Genomic DNA, 15,454 nt, shown 5'->3' with positions numbered 1-15,454 from the left:
GATTATTTCAGTTTCTTCTTAAGCTATTGAATTCGTGCATCAGGTGAAGCTGACATGGTCTGGGCTTCTGAAAGGCTTCCTTTAGGATACGGTGACTTGAAGAATAAATAGCAATTAACTGATCACGTGATGCAGGAGTATTTTATGAAGGAATAGCGTGTGTAAAGGCCCTGAGGTAATTCAGAGCTCAGTGTGTCCAGGGAGCCTGGAAAAGAACAATATGGCTAGAGTTCAGAGAGTGAAGGAGGGTTAAGATGTGGAAAGGCCAGAGAGGTGTGCAGAAGCCAGTTTCCACACACCTGGGTAAGGATTTTGGACGTACTCCGTGAGTGGTGGGAAGAATTAAAGTAGTTAATTTAAGCAGGACAGTGATGGAAACAGGTTTTTGTTTTGAAAAGATAGCAGGATGAAGTAGCTGCAGTATGAAGAAGGGGTGACGGGATTGGGTTCTGGTAGCCCAGTGAGTGGGCCATTGTAGCATCCACAGGTGCTGGTGGGTAGGCTTAGGGAGGTGGGAGAGAGTAGAGAGACTAATGAGGAATTTGGAGACATTTAGGAAATAAAGCAATAAGTCATGTTTATCAATAGAATATATGAGTGGGGAGGGGAGGGCTGTGAGCCAGAGGGAAATATTTTCAAGTTTTTGGCCTAAGCATCTGTGTAGTGTTTCCTGTTGAGGGGATGGGAATACTAGAGTATAATCCAGTTGCGGAAGAGGATTTGGGGGTGGAGAGAGACGATATGGTCAGTTGAGTTAGAGGTACTTGTTGGATGTCTGGTTAGAGATGTCACATTGGTGATTGAACAAATGAGTCGAGTTCTGATGTAGTGAAGATTTGGGAGTCATCCAGGTATTGATGGCAGTAGAAGTTATGAAAGTAGACGAGATTATCCAGAGAGGATATGAAGAACAAGTGCTGGAAGGTCTGGAGCAGGCTCAGAGAGCAGCCTCTGGTACAGGCTGGGCATACAGAAGGAACACCCAGCAGTAGTAGGACCATCGAGAATGTTGTGGAATGGAAGCCAGGGAGGAGTGAGAGGTCAAGCAAAGGAAGGCTGAAAATTGTTTTTTTGAGACAGGATCTTGCTTTGTTGCCCAGGGTAGAGTGCTGTGGCATCATTATAGCCCACTGCAACCTCAAATTTCGGGACTCAAGCCATCCTCCCGCCTCAGCCTCCTGAATAGCTGGGACTACAGACATGTGACAACATGCCTGGCTAAAGTTTTTTGTAGAGACAGGGTCTCCCTGTGTTGCTCAGGCTGGTCTCGAACTCCTGGCTTCAAGCAATCCTCCTACCTTGGCCTCCCAAAGTGCTCGGATTTACAGGTGTGAGCCACCAGGCCTGGCATATGTTTCTGTAACTTATTCTCAATTAGCTTGACATTTGAAAGTACTAGTCTCCTGTACAAATTTGTTAATTTCACAGTACATTTGCGTCTCCTGGTTAGTATATAATATCACCATATGTAAACAATAATTAACATTTATTGGGCAGTTACTGTGGATCAGCTACTGTTCTAAGTGCTTTGCATGTACTCATTTACAACAACCACCCTATAAGTAAGTGCCATTATAATATTACAAATGAGAAAACTGAAGCACAGAGGTTAGGTAACTGGCCCAAATGACACAGAATGACAGAGCTGGTATTCAGACTCATACAGTCTGGCTTCAGACCTTTCATCCTGAATATCTTTACTGCTTTTAAGTTTTTATTCGATACATCTTACCGGAAATTGTTCTAGGTATTCCTTTAATAATAATAATCTAGAAGTCCGCATTTAATGGACACATACCATGTCACCATTGGGTTGAATAAAGTTTTTCATACATGCAATACAGGAGGTGAACACTAGGTAATGATAAAGTTATAGAAGTAACTGCCCTAATGTAAAATTGGATGTTAAAATATGTATCGAGATAGCTTTTAGTGATGAATAGAGTTAATGGGTTATTTGAATATGGCAGCTTTTCTTTCTGGTAGATGTCCATTTAATCTACTCTAAAAGCAGTACCCCCATAAGTTATTTCCCCTATATAATATTGTAAAATTTTTTAGGCAGAATGTTTTTTCAAAATCTAGATATTCCTCACAGCACTTAGCATAGTTCCTCCCTAACAAAGCAGATATTTACCGTAATCCTTTGTGGCATAAGTTAGGACATGTAATAGTGATTGAGCATTTTGTTGAGTGAATGAACTATCTGATCTTACATAATGTCCATTGTGATACCACTGACAGAGATGAAGGACTTCAGATAAATATATTTGGTGGCTTGTTTGTACTATTACATTTTTTCCCATCTTTTCTGCAGAATACTTCAGACTTTGTGCAGAAAACTGAGACTTCCTGAGGCTTTTAATTTTTGTCACTTAGCACACCTAACGCCGGGCTTTGTCGGTGCTGATTTGATGGCGCTCTGCCGGGAGGCGGCCATGTGTGCCGTCAACAGGGTTCTGATGAAGCTACGGGAGAAGCAGGACGAGCCTGAGACTGAAGCTTTGCCCCCTGAGGGAGCCCAGGAGGAAAGGCTGAGCACCGAGCCCGCTTCTAAAACACAGGTGCTTTCTTGAAAGGCAGTCTGAACTGTCCTTCGAATGTTCGTTATGTTATCTTACACTCAAGCAAGGGTCAATGTAGTTGAGGTTTATGATGTCCTGTTTTGTTGGCATTTTATCTGTAGAATAATTATTAGTGACACCTAAGATGTCTATAATTTTAAAGACTCCAGTTTTATTTTTTAGTTTATTCTGATTAAATTCACTTTACAATAATGATTATGTAATTCTAGAGTGGGGTTAGCATACTTTGGCCCACCTGCCTACCACTTGCTTTTGTAAATTAGATTTATGTTGGAACACTGTCGTGCTCATTTGTTTACAACGAGCCTATAAACAGGCTCTGTTTTTACTTCCACACTTCACAGCAGAATTCACACAGGGGTCTAGTGTTCACTGTCTTAGTCCTTCACAGGAAAAGTTTGCTAATGTCCTTGTCCTTAGCTGCAAACAGCTCTGAAAGAGAGTTGGGTGAATATGAGAGGATCATTCCTTAGTCCAAAATCAGTGTTAAGTTTTTGAGTTTTGTGAGTTATGAAAACTCAGTATAACATTTATGTAGCATTTTATAATTTGTACAGGTGGCTTCTCTGTATTATATAATTTGATCCACATAACATTGTGAAATAAATATCATTATTTTCCCCATTTTATAATCAGAGACACTAAGCATAAGAGGCTGTGACTTGCCCAAGGCCACATAGCTTCTGCTTTATAGAGCAGGGACTTAAATCCAGGTCTTTTGTTTTCATATCATATGGTTTTTTTCTTATTCATTTGAAACCACAATTATTTCTGTAAACTCATTCCTTTTATAATATTATATATAAATTAATATTTCATAAATCGAATTACACTCAGAGTTACTTAGTATTTTTTACGTATACCCTTTCATGTTCACAAAGCAAGAAATCTGCCTTTTAAGTTTAAGATTGGTAGTAATAGGAAAATTGCCTGTCCTCTATTTGGTTGATAAACCATCAAGGAACCACATTAATGAAATTATTCTACCACCAGAGTAATTTTGTTTTATTTATTTCTTTTCTATTTTCTTTTTTTTATTTTTTTGAGACAGAGTCTCACTCTGTTGCCTGGGTTAGAGTGCTGTGGCGTCAGCCTAGCTCACAGCAACCTCAAACTCCTGGGCTCAAGCGATCCTCCTGCCTCAGCCTCCCAAGTAGCTGGGACTACAGGCATGCGCCACCGTGCCTGGCTAATTTTTTCTATTTTTAGTAGAGACAGGGGTTTTTGCTCTTATCTCTCTGTTACTCAGGCTGGTCTCCTGAGCTCAAGTGATCCTCCCACCTCAACCTCCCAGAGTGCTAGGATTACAGGGGTGAGCTACTATGCCCGGCTGTAACTTTGTTTTAATTTCATCAAAGTGCAGCTGCTTCTTGAATATTTATAAATGAAACATGGGAAATATCGTGGTTGTTGAAATAGTATTTGCCAGCTGCTTATGTTTGCTGTATTTAGCCCTAGTAATGGTATATAGAAATCATTCTTATGTATTATTTGATTATAGTTGTGTACCTTTACTTGACCAAAGCATATGATCCATTTAGAATAAAATGAACATAAGTCACACAGAAGTTCACTTACAGCTTACAGAAATATCACAGTAATAATTTTTTAAGGTAGAAAATGTAACTTTTTTTTTCCATGCACATGCACACACACAGAAAATGTAAGTTTTCAATAAATGTTATATGTTTTTTTTGTGCCCCTCAATTATTCCCTTTAAGGATGAATTGCAAAGTCTGCTGGGGTTGCTAAGAGACCAAGATCCCCTCTCAGAGGAGCAGATGCAAGGACTGTGCATTGAATTGAATGATTTCATTGTTGCTCTATCCTCAGTCCAACCGTCTGCCAAAAGGGAAGGCTTTGTCACTGTCCCTAATGTGACATGGGCAGATATTGGTGCCCTGGAAGATATTAGAGAGGAGCTCACCATGGCAATATTGGTAGGTTTATCAGCTGCGGAATATCGTTGGCATATGTGATAGATGAGAGACCAGAGAGAGATAAAGCTACATGCATGTGTACCAGCTTGTGTGTCTAAACTGACTTGACTGTATGTTTCTTTGTAAGTGCTAAGCCACCGACAATGGTTATTTATTCTTTTGAGATCTGTTTTATTTATTTATTTTAAAAATTGATACATCATAGTAGTACATATTTTGAGGGGTACATGTGATATTTTAATATATGTATACAACGTATAATGATCAAGTCAGGCTAATTGGAATGTCCATCGCCTCAAATATTTATCTTTCCTTTGTGTTGGGAGCGCAACAATTTGTTAGTTATTTTGAAATATACAGTAAATTATTGTTACTATAATTTCCCTACTGTGCTGTTAGATACTAGAACTTATTTCTTCTACCTAACTGTATTTTTGTGCCCATTAACCCACTTCTCTTCATTCTCTCCTTTTACTTCCCAGCCTCCTGAAACCACCATTCTACTCTTTTAGCTCCCACATATGAATGAGAACGTGCAGTATTTGTCTTTCTGTCCCTCGTTTATTTCATTTAACATAATGACCTTGAGTTCCATCCATATTGTTGCAAACGACAGGATTTCATTCGTTTTTATGGCTGAATAATTCTATGGAGATCTGTTTTATACTGATTCTTTTGGTTATGCTTGATTTTTATAGCAGTGAGTTAAAAAAAAAAAAGAGAAAGAGAAAGAAAAAAATTCAGGTTTTAGCCAAGACCAAATTGTTTGAGAACCACTTTCTGAACTCAATCATACTCTTAAGGGCAAGGCAACTTTAACGCCCATGAAACTTTGAATTAGTTTTCATTTACTTTACTTTTCTATTTTACTAATCATTCCATGATTCATTAATTAAAGTGTGATCCATTTAGAGGTATGTACAACTGAAAGAGAAAATACGCGGGATTACAGTGAACAGGCATCTCTGGCTTTTGGCTGTGTGAAGGGTATCTCTGCTTCTGATTTCTTAGAGGAGACCATTGCTTACACTTTTTATAACTGAGAAATTTAGATGGTTTTCTGAAAAGATCTTGATTTTAAAATGTTGAAATAGTCATTCTATCTTTATGTGTAATGCGTTCTCTGACCTTACATTTAAGTGTAAATTTCTCAAGGGTAAAGACATTTCTATTAATGACCTCATGCCTATAATGGAGTATGTGCAGGTAATCCAGGCGCTGATCATATCTTCGGGCCTCACAATCAGTGTTGAAAATATGTGTCTGGAGGTAATTTGAACACGCAGTGTAAAATGGACATCTGTAATGGTCGCTATTGGTATTCCTTCCAGGCACCGGTACGTAACCCGGATCAGTTCAAAGCCCTCGGCTTGGTGACGCCAGCCGGAGTTCTACTTGCTGGTCCTCCTGGCTGTGGGAAAACTCTGCTGGCGAAGGTATGGTGTAAGTTCAGCCACATGTAACTTATTTCTTACTGTCACTGTCAGGTAGGACGATACGCATTTAACTTTAAATGTTACAGTGAGATAAACCTTATGCATGATTTCTGTTGAAGTTCATTTTAGCAAAACTCAAAACTTTTTTCCAGGAAAGCTTCCACTTTTTTTTTTTTTTAATTATGAAAGGGTACATGATTGAAAAACGTTTAAATCAACCATAACCCTATCAATTTTAACACAGTAGTTATCATACTTTCTGTGTATTATACTTTAGGTTTCCAGTGAGGATTATTACATAGTTGTAGTTTGCAGCTGACTTAGTTTCCTGCTTTGGTATAGTATTATTTATAACTTACGTATTTTTCTCTATTTCTTACAATTATTTTTAAAAATTGTTTTTTCACAATAGAAAATATAAATAAGCAAAGGGAAAAGCATTGTTTGTAATCCTCCCACTACTACCTACTACTAACTACTACTGCTTTTATTGTCAATCCTTCTAGATATTTTTCTGTGCATACATATCAAAATGATATATATGAATTTAAGACACATTTTTAATATGAAGTTTAAATATGAAGTTTTTAAACATGCTTTTCTCACCTAGCTTTATTTCTTGAACATCTTCCCATGTCAACATATATTGACAGACATCAGTATTTTTAATGTCTGCATAATGTTCTACCATAAAGATGTTCTATAATTTATGGAAATTATCCCATATTAAAACACCATCACATTAAATGGTCTTGTACTTATATTTTTGTACCTTGACTGATAGTTTTACCAGAGTACATTCCTAAATAATTTTTCAGTAAAAGGAGTGCATGTTTTTAAAGTCTTTGAGCCGTAGTATCGAAGTGCCTTCCTAAATGTTTGTGCCAGTTTTCATCGCCGTCAGTAGGCTGTGAGCATTCATTTCCCACACCCTACAGGAGTGATAGCCATCATCATTGCTTTTCATATTTGACAACCGGACAGGTAAAAGTGTTGTAGTTTATGTTAAGTTGCGTTTAAAAACTTACTAGTGGAATTTTTTTATATGTTTATTGCCTTTTTTTTTTTTTTTTTTTTTTGTGAATTGTCTTCATATCCTTTGCCTGGTTTTCTATTGGCATGCATGTGATTTTCTTTCTTATTTATAATTACTCTCCATGTATTAAGGTCTGTTATTTGTTCTGTTTTGTTTTCCCTTTAGTTTTCTAGACTTCTTTAGGTTGTGAAGACCTATTACATTTGTAAATATATTTATCAGTTTACCTTTTTTGGGGGTTTTCTCCCTTTTGGAATCACACCTATTAGAACCATCTTCCTTATCTATAAAGTATATTAGCAATCATTTTTAATGTCTATATAACATTCCATACATTATTTACTTAACCCTTATAACTTTTTAAAATATATTGAATTACTTATAAATAAGAAATTGAAATTAATAGCATTTTTAATAAGTACCACAGCAGCCAAATAACTTGTGACTCCTCGGTAAATATCAAATATCCATAGTGCCATGTGTAAAACTTATTTTTACCTATCTTACTAAGTTTTCTTGCTTTTGGTACTCATACAAGGCATCACTTTCAGGGAACTGGGTATGGAGGAGGGAGAGGAGAACAACAGTCATTGATCTACATTCTTTCACAACAGTTTTGGAAAAACACAGCCAGAAAGAGGGTTCTGCATGCCAGCGTATGAATTCCCAGGTGGATACAGTTCCTTCTCATGCAAATCTCATAGTGTTTTTTTAGTTACATCTGCCTTTGATTAGCCCTGTTCACAGCAGAAGGGAGGCAGCTTGGCTAATTTGAAATGTGTAGATAATGTTAAAACATCATAGTTCGTAATTTTTCCTCTTCTTCTTCCCACTACCAAATTGCCAACAATTTGATACCACTCTGTTTATAAGATTTCTGGTATCTGACCTTTTGGAGCACGTTCTCTTACCTGGGAATCCATGGTGGACTTCACAGTTTCACTGGATCTGTGAGCCCAGGCAGTGTATTGTGTACATGTTTCTGGGGAAGAAAGTTCACAGCTTTCATCAGGTTCTCCAAGGGCGTGCGTGACTACACGCGCAGGAACCCAGAAGTAGTAGACAGCGTCTGAATGGCAGAGGCAAAGTGTTTACTAAGTCATGGAATCACGTATGGGTCAGTGCTTGATGACCTAGCATTGGATATTAAATTATGTTTTTGGCTAATCTTGGTTGTTTTGTTTACTCATGATAACAATAAAATACTGTTTTTCTGAGCAACAGCACATACCAAGTTTGTAAATAGCATTAAGTAAGGGGATGTGATTACTAAAGCCAACATCCTGAAAACTGATTGTTGACAAGAAGGAAACAGAAAAGAAAATAGTAAAAAGTATTTAGTTTGTGGAACTAGTATATAGTATGGAAATAAAGAGACCCTGACACTGAATGCAAGATTCATGATGATATCCACCAGTCGTAGTGAAAGAAAATTAAATTTTGTTCAGGTTTCATCACAGCATTCAGATTATAATTCTGGCTCTTTTACACATATAACTGTTCCTCAGTGTGGACTCTTGGTTAAAGACTAATATTGATGTTTTTGAATTTTGGTTTGTAAGTGAATGAATGGTTGCTGTCATCACAGAAGGCATTTCTTGAGTATAGAGACTAGGATTTCACTGGAATTCTAAGCTATGGCTCTAAATGTATTTACATGGACATGTTTATGTAAATAAATATTTACATAAATATTTTGTGTCCTTCCCATGTGATTTATAGCCTGTCTTCGTAATTCTTAGAAAGTTGTAATTTAACATTTATTCCTTTGATTTTTCGTTTACCCATTTGTCTATGTTCCTTCTGATAAAAAAAAGAGGCAACTACAAAAAGGGAAAAACAGGCGGAGTGTGGTGGCTCACGCCTGTAATCCTAGCACTCTGGGATCGCCTGAGGGCAGGAGTTTGAGACCAGCCTGACCAAGAGTGAGACCCCCATCTTTACTAAAAATGGAAAAACTTAGCTGGCCAACTAAAAATAGAAACAAAAAATTAACCAGGTGTGGTGGTGAGCACTTGTAGTCCCAATTACTCGGGAGGCTGAGGCAGGAGGATTACTTGAGCCCAGGAGTTTGAGGTTGCTGTGAGCTAAGCTGATGCCATGGCACTCTAGCCTGGGCAACAGAGCAAGACTGTGCCTCAAAATAAAAAAGATAAAAGGCAAAAAAGGAGAAACAGAGCTCAAGCCACAAAAAGTCCTTGCCTTGTCATAAATTATTACTTTATTGTATGTTGTCTTATTTGTGTCTTTTTCCCCCTCTTGCCAGGCTGTAGCAAATGAGTCTGGACTAAATTTTATATCTGTCAAGGGCCCCGAATTACTAAATATGGTAAGTTGTTGTCATAGTAAGCATTGTTTTAGATTAGCAAACGTAATGGTCATGCAGAATTTCAGGGGAAAACTTCTCAGACCTTTGAACCGTTGTGGTATTTTGGTCAAATCACCGCTGTAGGAGTGAGGAGGTTTAGCTTTGCTCTCTGCTCTACTACTAAGGGTGGATAAATGCCTGCTTAATTAAGCCTGTTAAACTCTGAGCCTGAATTTTCACACCTGCAAAATGGAAGTAATTTATTACAATTATTAACATTTTAGTGTGTTTATGTTGTGCCATCTATTGTCTAGCAGTTTTACATATATTATTCTTCAGCATCCCTGTGAGGGAGGTGTCAGTTACTGTTCCCTCTGAGTCACTGATGGCTCTCTCCTGTTGCTGTCTGAAACTTTATTTCTCCCAGCCCACTAATACATTTTCTTTAAAAATATCTACTGAATATTTTGATTCAGCATTACAAATAAAGTTTTTGCTTTATTAGATTTTTTCAGGAAAATCAATCAGTCCACTACTATATTTATATGCTGTGTGGGATGGTATCAGAGAGAAAAATTTGAATGGGATGTCTGCTTTAAGAACTTTGTAAGATAATATAGGGAAAGTAGAAGAGCTGAAATGTTCTAATAGCACAAAGTGCTTTAAGAACAAAGAAGAGGTAATGAGAAGAAAGTTGAGGATTTTCTAGAACGCAAGAAGAAACGTCTGGAGATAGGTTGGAAAAGCAGCTCAAGTCAGGGAAGCAGAATGAGCAAAAGTTGAAAGAGAAGTACTGGGAGGATGTGAGCTAAAGGAAGTTCTCTTCAAGTGAGGAAAAAACACTTAAATCACTGTCATCTGTGGTGTATTCTTTGCCTCAATTAAATACTATAGATGCTATTTTATTAAATAGTTGGCTCTATAAAGATGCTTTTGGACTCCTATTCAACAGTTTTGTTAAGAAAATAACCGCTTAGTCAACCAATTTGAAATTTTACAAGAATAATTTCTTACAGCTTTTCATATTACTTAGTCCTAATCTTATACCTGCTCTTGAATTGCCGTTGACTGATCAGAATGTCTTATATTTTTATTTATCTTTTAACATACAGTAAGCCATTATGACTCTGCCTCCTCCAGTGCTGTGTGGGAAAGTCGCTCTTCCTTTATCTAATAAAGTTACTGGTGCAGAAATAACAGTAGAACAGTAATTTGCCCTGTGTGCTTTTAAAATGTGTTTGAATTAATGAAAATCACTGCCGGATATTTTATGTGCATAAGGCTTAGCATATCAGTTCTGATATACAATAGAGTTGTGGGGTTTTTTTTGAGCTAGAGAAGACCTTACATCCCACTTAATCTTCATTTTATGAACGATAACATTTATAATCTTAAATAATAGCTAATTTTATTAAGTTGAACCATATACAATTGGCTATTACAGGTCAAAAATGATTAAGCATCAGCAATTGTATATGATTTAACCTAATACTTTTTGGAGTCTGACACATAAATGTTATTTAAAACTATTTTTGCTATCATTTGGCCCAAACCCCAAGGCTGAACTTTCTGCATTTCATTTCCTCTCTGTTTATATTTAGTATGTTGGTGAGAGTGAACGAGCTGTGCGACAGGTTTTTCAACGAGCCAAGAACTCAGCGCCCTGTGTGATTTTCTTTGATGAAGTGGATGCTTTATGTCCTCGAAGATCAGACCGAGAGGTAAATATCGTAGAGTAGTGGTTTACAGATTCTTTGGGCACCATAAACCTTTTGTGGTAAGTTCCAAGCCAGGTACTTCTTATAAAATGATTCCTTTGACGCATTGAGACCCTTTAAATGAAGAAACCTATTAATAGAATTTGAAGTCAGAGCTCAGAGATAACAATTGTATTCTGTATCTGCCTGGGTATCCATTTTTTTCCTGTATGTTATTTTGGTTGCACAGTGTGTGGGTTATCCTGACTCATACAGATGAGTAGTTGGGAATAGAAATAATATTAGTTTTAAATAGCTTTCTTTGTAATCCTACAATACTCTTGAGTTAAATGCCTTCTTGAGACACATCAAAATATAACAGAACTCTTGCTCTGTTGTCTTGAGACAACTCAAAATAGGGTTAGGTTATTAGCTTTGAGGCCCAACACCATTACTGTCTGGGGAAGGTGTAAAATTGATCTGCATTGGACACCACTTGCGTCAGCCACACTGAGTCATAGTTCATTGACTGACAAAAATAAATGTGGCTCACATCAGAACAATTTTGTTTCCTGATCCCAGTAGTCATTGATACCATCACAGAAAATCCTTATTCCAGAGTTATCTGTGACGGTGCTGTCAGTGGCTGAGGCAGGTTCCCCAGTCGTATTCCGAAATCCAATGTGAGGTCCAGAGCAAAGCACCGCATTTTGATGCATCCTGCTGCTTGAGGCATGGTTTGCTCTGATTTTATTCCTTTTTAATCCCATCTCTTTTGCCATGAATTAACCCTTCACTTGTCCACAGCCCCTTTCGTCATTTTGCAGCTCCCTGTTATCAGCTGGTAAATTTGAATGTATTCTTTGTAAATTGTACTAATCATATATGAATACATGCTTGTGAAACTTCAAATAAAACACAAGCATAAAAAGAGTGAAAATCTTTCTTCCCATTGTCCTCCCTATTACTCTACTTGGAGGTTCTGCCATACTGCTAATAGTTTAGTGCACATTAAGAAAATACCTGGGTGTCCCAGGTTCTCGTGTATGTGTTACGCTGAAAAGGTCTGGAACTTCTGGTAGACTGGGGAATCTGGAGTTCAAAATGTGAGTCTAGATCGGCCTGGAGGGAAGTTTATTGTGACTGTTGGATCTTTGAGTAACTCAGAAGCATCAGACTTTGGGATCAGCTAGGCTCGAGATTGAGTTTTATCCTTTGTCTAGCAATGAGACCTTGGACAAATAACCTCTCTAAGCCTCAGTTTCCTCATGTAGACCTTGGATTATAACAGGATTGCTGAGGAGGTCTGCTGATGAGGACACATTTTGCATGGTGCCTGCATATGGTGACTCCTCAGAAAATAACTTATCTCTTTGGAAAAAGCTGTCGTTTAAGTTAGCACATGTATTATTTTGATTAAAAAAGTGGGTTTTTTTTTTTTCTTTGTACTGAGACCTGACGAAGTTGGTCCAAGTGCCAGTGGTGTTTACAACTCATTGATCACAACCGGTTTCGGATTCCTTTGTTCATTCTCCACTCCCACTGCTTCACTTGGCCAGCCTCTAAAAAAAAAAAGAGATCTGATGAAGCTGTTAGGCGGATAGCAAGGGAGGTCTGAGACTCTCCTAGGGACAGAAGTGGGAGACCTGCCTCGGCGCCGTGTTGAGCAATTGCCCCACCTGGGAGCAAGGACAAGGGTGCCTGTCCTGGGGCTGCCCCACCTTAGTGAGCCCAGAGCAGCTGCCCCACCTGGGGAAGGGGGAACCCCTGCTGATCTGCAAAAGAATGCAGGCAAGCCCTAGCCTGCCGGCCAGACAGCCTAGGTACAGCAGGATTTGGTAAGTGACCTAGAGTTATCTAAGGCTAATGATCATGTCATTAACTGTCCATCACAGTGGCTCAGTGGTGACTTCTGAACCGTGGGGAGGGCCCAATCCAGACACCGTAAAACAAAACCCCAGACCATTACCAGAGCCCTCCTGTTATGGCAGGGGGTCCATTTGTCACTGTCTGTGGGAAATGTACCTTGCTCTTGCTCTGTGAACCTATATCTTCTTGCTTTTGCTCAGTAAACCTATCTTGTCCCTCCTCCGTAAACTTCGTATCACGCTTGCCTTGATTTTGGTGTGCCTGGTCATTCTTCGGCCAAGAGCACACCAGGAACCAAGAACAGAACAGACAATTACAACCCAACAAAACCAGATTCATTTCTTTTTAGACAGGAGCGAGTGTCCGGGTGGTGAATCAGCTGCTTACGGAGATGGACGGCCTGGAAACACGGCAGCAGGTGTTCATCATGGCAGCCACTAACAGGCCAGGTGAGCGACGAGACTAGGACACAGATGAACCCAAACAGTTGCCGCATTTATAAACAATATAGTTTATAGACATCCTAGTTAAGCAAGATTAAATTTGGGCAATCTGTTTTTTTCTTCATAAAGTTGAAATAAAGCCTTAGAAAGATTCTGCATAAGCTAAAGTAAAAGGCGTAGTATTATTGCCTGGATCCTGTGAGATTGATTTTCTGTGTTGGTGCTTAGAAAGTTGTCTGGTGGAGAACAGCTGCAGCGTACACTTTTGACCACAGATGTATTTTCAGAATTTATGTCCTGTAGTTTCTCTCAAGCTTGTGAGGAGTAAGAACCAGAGACTCCTGGATCTGAAAGTTAAAGCTAGAGCTTTGCAGTTTTACGCTGGCGCCGTGCCCCGTACCTGCCCTCAACTATTGCGTCTTCAAGGTTAAAACATTCTGTGAGGGATTTAGAACAGGGCTCAAAATTTCAAAGGTGCTAAAGATGGCTGTTATTTTGGATCCTAAATTCTCTTTATATTCTGAGCCATTCTGTCGTACCTGCTCCTGCAGTGACACTAGTGGTAACTGTGTCTGCTAAAGTGATACGGCACTTTAGTTGCTTAAGTGGATTATCAGTTGTCAAGATGTTGCAATTTTCTAGTTCTTGGAAGTTACTACGGAAACCAAAACCTTGATGAATTATATACCGTTTTATAATAAAAAAGTATGAAAGTTTTTATTGTTTATAGGTTGATTGTGGCAATAATGAAATACTGTCTTTGGAATCAGACGGGACTGGGTTTGAGTCCTGTCCATAGTGCTTTATTGTATTAGTAATTGTTCTGCTTCAGCCCCAGCTGGTCTCGTGCCAACTGGGTGTGCTGTAACTAATTCTGATGCTGCTGGAGTTACGTCCGATTAACCAGTTCATGGGTCAGTGCTGTACAAGACACACATAAGATACCAGCTGCAAGTGGTGTTCCCAGGACACTCACACACTTCTGACCAGCCCGCTGCAGATTTGGGGATTCCCATGACCCCCTCAGGTTTCATGATTGGCTAGAACAACTCAGAGAATTCAGGAAAGTGCTACATTTCACAGTTACAGTTTTGTTGTAAGAGATACGCATAGGGTGAGATCTGGGAGGGAGCACAGAACGTCCCCTGTCGAATCAGAGCTTGTCACCCCCTGGCATATCAGTGTGTTTACCAGCTGAGAAGCTCAAAGTTACAACTCTCTAATCACGTGCTTGGGTTTTCTGGTGACCAGTCCCCATCCTGAAGCTGTCTCTGGGCCCAGCTTAAGTCATCTCATTAGCACCACAAAGACACTCTTGTCACTCAGAAAATTCTAAGGATTTTTAAAGCTCTGTGGCCAGAACCAAGAGCAAAGACCAGCTGTATTTTATATTATGCCATAGTAACCTTGGGCATATATTACTTAATCTTGCTGACCATCATTTTGTCATTTACAAAATGGGATAATGGTACCTCAATGTCAGGATTTTCAGAAAGGTTAGATGATGTTGGTAATGTGTCTGCCACAGTGGCAGTAAGCAGCACATAGCTGTTGGGTAAGTATTACCATGGTTGTGGGCATATTACTATTTGGTAATAGCAGTTGGGCCAGTCATTAGGCCATAAAATTACAGAGTCGTCTTAGAAGAATGCTTGAAAGTCCCTCAGATTTGGGCAGAATCACATCCTACCTTTCCTAAACAGATACAGATCTTTTCTAACATATTTCAAGAGACAGTTGTCTTAATCTGATTTATGCTACTATAACAAAATACCTGAGACTGGGTGATTTATAAAGAATAGAGACTTATTTCTTATTGTTTTGGAGGCTGGGAAGTCCAAGGTCAAGGGGCCTTCGTCTGGTGAGGGCCTTCTTCCGGCGTCATCCCGTGGTAGGGGGTGGGAGGGCAGAAGAGCACTTGTGAGAACGCAGGAGGAAAGGGCTGAACTCATGCTTTTATCAGGAGCCCACTCGCAAAATAACTAACCACCTGGGTAACAGCTTTAATCCATTTATAAAGGCGGAGTCTTCATGACCCAATCACCCCTTAAGGGTGCCACCTCTCAGCACTGTTGCATTGGGGATTAAGTCTCCAACACATGAACTTTGGGGGACACATAGCGACAATCTTTGGTCTCTT

At 39.0% G+C, this 15,454-nt stretch overlaps 1 protein-coding gene across 3 annotated transcripts in view; it reads left to right on the top strand.

The window, feature by feature from the left end:
- The window catches only part of NVL (nuclear VCP like), a 45,447-nt gene that overhangs the window by 17,746 nt on the left and 12,247 nt on the right, over positions 1 to 15,454 (top strand). For 2 of the 3 annotated variants that reach the window (XM_045537106.1, XM_045537108.1), the window contains exons 13-18: positions 2,318 to 2,564; positions 4,307 to 4,525; positions 5,857 to 5,961; positions 9,264 to 9,326; positions 10,907 to 11,026; positions 13,221 to 13,320. In XM_045537106.1, the coding sequence (XP_045393062.1) occupies positions 2,318 to 2,564; positions 4,307 to 4,525; positions 5,857 to 5,961; positions 9,264 to 9,326; positions 10,907 to 11,026; positions 13,221 to 13,320 (854 nt within the window). The remainder of the gene's footprint in view (positions 1 to 2,317; positions 2,565 to 4,306; positions 4,526 to 5,856; positions 5,962 to 9,263; positions 9,327 to 10,906; positions 11,027 to 13,220; positions 13,321 to 15,454) is intronic. The other variant, XM_045537107.1, reaches the window with a different exon arrangement.

Source organism: Lemur catta, chromosome 25 (assembly GCF_020740605.2).
Source record: "Lemur catta isolate mLemCat1 chromosome 25, mLemCat1.pri, whole genome shotgun sequence".
Lineage (NCBI taxonomy): Eukaryota > Metazoa > Chordata > Mammalia > Primates > Lemuridae > Lemur > Lemur catta.
This window is presented reverse-complemented; position numbering and strand designations above follow the sequence as displayed.